This window comes from Callithrix jacchus, chromosome 20 (genome assembly GCF_049354715.1).
Source record: "Callithrix jacchus isolate 240 chromosome 20, calJac240_pri, whole genome shotgun sequence".
In the NCBI taxonomy this organism is placed as follows: domain Eukaryota; kingdom Metazoa; phylum Chordata; class Mammalia; order Primates; family Cebidae; genus Callithrix; species Callithrix jacchus.
Window position 1 is genome coordinate 32590001 of NC_133521.1, and position 7016 is coordinate 32597016.

Sequence of the window (7016 nt, forward strand, 5' to 3'; positions counted from 1 at the left end):
TGATACATTTTTAGTGATAAAAGAATTTAACACTGCTGAAATAAATTAAAGAGCCAGGCGTGGTAGCTCACACCTGTAATCCTAGCACTTTGGGAGGCCAAGGTGGGTGGATCACCTGAGATCAGGAGTTCAAGACCAACCCAGCCAACATGACAAAACCTCATCTCTACTAAAAATATAAAAATTAACTAGGCATGGTGGCGGGTGCCTGTAATCCCAGCTACCTGGGAGGCTGAGGCAGGAGAAGTGCTGCCAAACTGTTTCAAAAAAACAAAAAAAAATCAATCAGTGTAATATACATTAGTCCAATGAAAGGGGAAAACCACATCATTACCTCAGTTGATGCAAAAAAGGCCTTTGACAAGATCCAACCCCTTTGGTGATAAAAAGCACTCACTATCTGGGTGTGGTGGCTCACGTCTGTAATCCCAGCACTTTGGGAGGTCGAGACTGGCAGATCACCTGAGGTCAGGAGTTCAAGACCAGCCTGGCCAACATGGTGAAACCCCGTCTCTGCTGAAAATACAAAAATTAGCTGGGTGTCTGGCCAGGTTTGATGGCTCATGCCTGTAATCCTAGCACTTTGAGAGACAGAGACAAGTAGATTACCTAAGGTCAGGAGTTCAAGACCAGCCTGAGCAACATGGTCAAATCCCATCTCTAATAAAAATACAAAAATAGCCAGGTATGATGGCTTATGCCTGCAATCCCAGCTACTCAGAAGTCTGAGGCAGGAGAATATCTAGAACTCGGGAGGTGGAGGTTGCAGTGAGCCAAGATCACACTATTGCACTCCAGCGTGGGCAACAAGAGCAAAACGCCATCTTAAAAAAAAAAAATTAGCCGGGCTGGTGGCACAGGCCTGTACTCCCAGCTACATGGGAGGCTGATGCACAAGACTCACTTGAACCTGGGAGGCTGAGGTTGCCGTGAGCTGAGATTGCACCTCTGCAATCCAGGTTGGACGACAGAGCAAGATCCTCAAAAAAAAACCCCAATCAGGGTGAGTACAGAGGAAACTAAGAAACTAAGCTTGTTGGTAAACAATAAAAAATCAGAGGTAAAATCTTAAAAGCATCCAAAGACAAACCATTAAGCCTTTTAAAAAGCAACGGTAAGATTTATCACTGACTTCTCCACGAAACAGCAGAAGCCAGAAGATGCTGAAGTAATTTCCAGTACGAATATCCATGTACATACCATATACATGCCACAGCAAAAATTATTTTTCAGAATGGTAGGTAACTTTCAAAAAATCAAAACGAATGATATCTTTTCAGACAGTGGAACGACAGGATAATTGTCTCCAACAAAATGTTCACTGCATTGAAGGAAAGACCGAAAGGTTACAGAGAGACTGCCAGTGCGGACACATCCTGGGGAAGGAAGGAGCCCCCTCCGTGGCCTAGCCAAAGCAATGGAAGCTGAGCATGAGGAAGCCTCAGGATCTAACTGCAGAAGCCAGACACAGTGGCTCACGCCTGTAATCCCAGCACTTTGGGAGGCGGAGGTGGCGGATCACCGGAGGTCAGGAGTTCAAGACCACCCTGGCCAACATGGTGAAACTCCGTCTCTACTAAAAATGCAAAAATAAGCTGGACCTGGTGGTGCACGCCTGTAATTCCAGCTACTTGGGAGGCTAAGGCAGGAGAATTGCTTGAACCTGGAAGGTGGAGGTTGCAGTGAGCCAAGATCTGGCCACTGCACTCCAGCCTGAGCGACAGAGTGAGACATGCTCTCAAAAAAAAAAAAATCTAACTGTGGAGTTGCAGGAAATGCAGAGGGCAAGGCAAGGAAGAGTGTGGGAGCTGAGAGGACAGTGGCGCCAGCACCCAGAGCTGGATGCAGAAGGTGTGAGGGGTGGGGTCTGTCAGGGGCAGGGGTGGCATGGGGGACTACAGGCAGAGAAAGACACCTGGAGTGTGCAGGTCAGCATTGGTCCCAGTGACAACTCCAGGGCCTATGGACTGCAGAGCCTGGCCAAGGACTGCTGCCTTCCAGAAAACTCCATGGGTCAAGCTGGCTTCAGCAGGTAGGGCCTAAATTCTAAGCCCGGAGTGGAACCCTGAGCAGGGAGGAGATAAGACCTCAGCTTCCTGAGAAGGCTGGTTGACAGGATGAACTGCAGCCTGGAAAGGGAACAGGAGTGCCACCCCTTTGTGGGTGACAAGGACAATTTCCACCCTGCCTCCCCTGGGCCACACAGAAAGACACAGGCAATGCAGTCAGTGCTTCTAAACAGATGAATTTAATGGGAAATCTTGGGGCAGAGGGAGTAGAAGTCTCGGGCTCAGTTGGCGGCCAGGATCTCCTGCACCCAGGGCAGGAGCTTGGTGACTCGGGCGTACACGGCAGGCGTGGTAGTGGAGCAGGTGCCGCTGCCCCAGGACACAATGCCCACCAGGGTCCAGGCTCCATCCTTCTGGCAGACCAGGGGGCCGCCAGAGTCGCCCTGTAGAAAGGAGATAGGAACTATCTCAAGACCTGAAAGGGGTGCCAGGGCCTAGGGGACCCTGACCTGGTGGAGTCCAGGGAGAGGTGCAGAGAAATGCCACGCTTTGGGATGGGGGGGCGCTGGGGTCTTGAGGTCTGGGTTCATGTGGCAGCCTCTGCTCTGCCATGCACTCCTGGAGGGAGCTGCACCAGGTGGCTTCCCTCTCTAAGCCGGGGCACCATCTGTCTGTCCAAACCTCCAGCTCAGAGGGCTGCAAGGAAGTCCTCAGGGTCAGCCCCACCTGCCTGGCCTAAAGGAGCCCTCAAGGGCAGCTGTGAACCTGAGTCTGGACCCTCAGCAGGCCCCAGGAAGGAGTGGGCTTAGATGAGGGCAGAGAGGGGTGGAAAGCCCAGGCCTCCCCTGCAGCCCCCTGGCCTGGCAGAGTCTGGGCAGGGCCCGCCTCACCATGCAGGAGGAGACGCCACTGGCCCCGGCGCAGATCATCACGTCGGTGATCTTGCTGCCCCAGAACTTCTTGCAGTCGGCGTTGGACACGAGGGGCAGGGCCGCCTGCTGCAGCTTGTCAGGGGTTTTGTTGGCTGCAGGACAGAAGGGTCAGGGCCCCTGGGCCCACCCAGCCCAGCCAGGAGGGAGAGACCTGGGGCCGACATGCCTGCCCTCCCCCGCACCATTGCCATGACCGTGGGCACAGCCCCTGGAGCCTGAGAAGCACCTGTGGGACGAGGGGGCGCTGGCTCTGCCCAGGTGGGAGCCCCAAGCTCTGACTCCAGGCAGGTCAGCCAGAGCAGGGCTCACACGGCCGTCTGCCTCTCAGAAGCCCCCCGCAGAGGCTCCTCATGATCCGGCCTGGGTTTTATTTGCATTTGGGGGATTTTAAATTCAAAGATTTTCAATGAAGAACAGACAGGAGCGAATTGGAATTTAGAGTCAAATGGTCACAGCGGGGACTCCACGGCAACACAGCCCGGGTCCCCGAGGTGGCCCCTGACCCCAAGGCAGCCCCTCAGCCCTCACCGTTGTACTTGGTCTTGCCCCAGCCAGTGGTGGCGCACAGGGTCCCTGCGGGGAAGTCGTCGTCGGCACTGGGCAGGCACACGGCAGACACCGTCTGGGAGAAGCGGGCGGGTGTGGCCAGCTTCAGCAGGGTGATGTCGTTGCGCACGGTCAGGAAGCTGAACTTGGGGTTCTTGAAGACCTGAGGGTAGGGGCCAGAGAGCCGGGGTGAGGCCCCGGGAGGAGGCGGGACCTGCAGGCTTCCAGGACACAGACTCCTTCCCTGGAGGCCGTTCGGGAGCAGTCCATCCCCAGGGCTGGAATGGGAGCCTCGAGGCTGGCCCTGCCCCCCTGGGCACCTGTCCCTGAAGCAGCCGAAGGGTTCCCCCTCCTCGTGCCCACTGTCCCTGCCCTCTGCTCTTTGGGGCCTGGGTACCTTGGCGATCTTCAGGACCTGGATGTTCTCCTCATCAGAGCCCTGGTCAAACTCTCCAGCCACGACCACGTCGGAGGTGCTGGACAGAGTGTAGCGGGTGAGAAGAGAACATGCCCTGCTCCCCCCACCCCCACCGGGGCTGGAAGCAGAGCTGGAGGCTGCCGGCCCTCACCTGACCCCACAGTGGGCAGCAGTGACCACCCAGTCCTCACTGATGAGGGAGCCGCCGCAGAAGTGGAAGCCGGTTTTGTCCTGGGAGGAAAATGGGGAGGCTCGGCAACTCCCACCTGCGGCACCCCCCAGCCTGGCCGCCACCCAGGGTGCCCCCTGCCTTGCAGAACCCCCGCTTACCTGCAGGGACACCTGCCAGGGCCAGGAACCTGGGACAGCGTCCTCCCCATTGACAATCCTGGACAGGCCGCTGAGCACTGGGTGGATGGCAGGGACCCCGCAGCCTGGGGTGGGAGTGGGTGGAGAAGGGCTAAGGCCCTGAGCCAAGCTGGGCCTCACCTACCTACATGCAGAACTCCCGCTTCTGCCACCATCCATGGAGACCAGCTCAGGACCTCCCTGGCACATACCGCCTCCCCTTCCCTGGCCCCCCCAGGCTCTAGGCTCAAATGTCCCTCAACACCCTGCCTGCTGGCTGGTCTGCGTCCAGGATGCAGACGGTCATGGTTGCCTCCACCTGGGGCCCGTCCAGCCTAGAGAAGCAGAAAACAGGCCAGGCCGTAAGACTGCCTGGGCTCCGCCTCGAGGCCACCCTTTCCTTGCCATGTGACCCTAAACCAGGCAGGGCAGCACTCGGGCCTTAGTGTCCCCAGCTGTAAAATGGGCAGCGGAAGCACGTGAGTTCCCCTGGCCAGCGTGCCTCTCTTAGACTGGTGGGGAGAAGGGAAGTGGGAAGAAAGTCTGATAACCCGAAGTCTACCCGGGCCCCAGGGCTCTAACGCTGCAGACCAGAGTGAAAGGGCAGTGTGGACGCCGGTGGGCAGGTTGACTTCTGTATGTCTGTGATGGTCCACCATTTCAGGAAACATTCATTGTGTAAAGTTTTGGTTTCGTGTTTTTTGGAGATAGGGTCTTGCTCTGTCACCCTGGCTGGAGTGCAGTGGTGCAATCAGGGATCACTGCAGCCTCAAACTCCTGGGCTGAAGCCATCCTCTTGTCTTGGCCTCTCAACATGCTGGGATTACAGGCATGAGCCCCCACGCCCAGTCTTGGTTTCTTAATTACTTAATAAAACTGGACTGTGGCCAGTTGCTTGAACCAGGAGGTGGAAGTTGCAGTGAGCTGAGATCGCACCACTGCACTGCAGCCTGGGCGACACAGTGAGACTCTGTCTCAAAATAATAATAATAATAATAGTAAGACTCCACCTCTACCAAAAAAAAAATTTTTTTTTAACTTAGCCAGGGGCATGCCTGTAGCCCCAGCTACTTGGGAGGCTGTGATGGGAGGTTCACTCGAGCCCATGTGTCTGAGGCTGCAGTGAGCTGAGATCACACCACTGCACTCCGGCCTGGGCGACAGAGTGAGAGCTTGTCCCCCCCCAAAAAAAGAACACTGTTGGTGTAAAGTGTTTAAATCCTTATGTATAGATGTATAAATATGTAGCACATTTGTATACGACCACATTGCAATGACTCACAGCAAGCTCAGAAGACTCACGTTCCAGAGAGGGAAGGAGGCGGAAAGGGAAGCCTGAGTGGCATCTGGTCTAGAAAGAAATATCTGAAGCAAATCTGCAAAAAGATTTGCTGAATTCCAACAGTAGATAGAAAGATGTCATGCTATTTTCTATATTTTCTTTTACTATTTCTCTTTTTTTTTTTTTTTTGAGACACGGTTTTGATCTTGTTGCCCAGGCTGGAGTGCAGTGGCATGATCTCAGCTCACTGCAACCTCTGCCTCCTGGGTTCAAGTGATTCTCCTGCCTCAGCCTCCAGAGTAGCTGGGATTACGGGAATGTGCCACCACACCCAGCTAATTTTTTATCTTTAATAGAGACGGGGTTTCTCCACGTTGGTCAGGCTGGTCTTGAACTCCCGACCTCAGGTGATTTGCCCACCTCAGCTGTGCTCCCACAGGCATAAACCACCATGCCCGGCCTACTATTTCTCTTTTAAAAAATAGAAAATGTGCTGGGCACAGTGGCTCATGCCTATAATCCCAGCACTTTGGGAGGCCGAGGCAGGTGGATCACCTGAGGTCAGGATTTCAAGACCAGCCCAGCCAACATGGTGAAACCTCATCTCTACTAAAAATACAAAAATTAGCCTGTATGATGGGGTGCCTGTAGTCCCACCTACTCAGGATGCTGAGGCAGGAAGATCCCTTGAACCTGGGAGGCCGAGATTGTGCCACTGCACTCCAGCCTAGGCAACAAGAGTGATACTCCAACTCAAAAAAATAAAAAAGAAAAAGAAAATGCTTAGCAAGCATCCGGCACATAAAAGCGGAGGCCTTGGGAGGTCTCCTGGGGCCACACCTTACCCTGTGCACAGCATTACCCACCCACCTGGCCAGCCACTTCTGGAGGCTCAGACCGCGGCAGGTGCCAGCAAGGTCCTTCCCACTCCTGAAGCACGTCGTGCAGGTTTGGGAAGCCCTAGAAGGACCCTCTGTTCCCTGTGACCTCAGCTTGCCTGTGCTGGGGATGAGGCTGCAGGGGACAGAGCAGGGGACTCAGATCCCCCGACTCTCCTCGAGGCCCAGGGCTCCCTCAGGACAGAACCCCTCAGGCCCCAGCACTCACCAAAGGCGGCCCCCGCAAGGGCGAAGCAGGACAGGAGCGAGAGGAAAGCCATGGCCCTACCTCAGGAGGTGTGGGGTCCGCCAGCCGAGGGGCCCCTTTTACCTCCCCAGGAGCCCCAGCCCCGCCCAGCCAGGGAGGCCTGAGCCCACCCTCCCTGTCACCCAAGGACCTTGAGTGATAGTGGAGGCAGAGCCCCGCCTGGCTCTCTGCCAGGACACCCCAGCCCCTGGGAAATGGGCAGCTGCCCTGACATCACCCATCAGCCTTGGGGACGTGGCCCCACAGAGCCAGCTGTGAGTTCTGGCAGCCCTGCCAGGAGCCAGCACCAGACTCTTCTGTTCCCAGTGAGGAAGTGGAGGCAGTCCCACCCCAGG

The 7016-nt window shown here is 55.7% G+C and overlaps 1 protein-coding gene across 2 annotated transcripts; it reads right to left on the minus strand.

The window, feature by feature from the left end:
- Window positions 1-2225: 2225 nt before the first annotated feature.
- LOC100401959 (chymotrypsinogen B2) lies at window positions 2226-6714 on the minus strand. Of its 2 annotated transcripts, XM_035281919.3 has the most exons (7): window positions 6643-6714; window positions 4236-4339; window positions 4057-4136; window positions 3885-3963; window positions 3470-3650; window positions 2900-3033; window positions 2226-2452 (listed from the first exon to the last, which is right to left on the minus strand). In XM_035281919.3, the coding sequence occupies exons 1-7, from the start codon at window positions 6692-6694 to the stop codon at window positions 2291-2293; spliced, it is 792 nt and encodes a 263-aa protein (XP_035137810.1). In that variant the 5' UTR covers window positions 6695-6714; the 3' UTR covers window positions 2226-2290. The 2 variants fall into 2 exon arrangements, with proteins under 2 accessions (XP_035137810.1, XP_078213889.1); XM_078357763.1 differs by lacking the exon at window positions 2900-3033.
- Window positions 6715-7016: the final 302 nt, after the last annotated feature.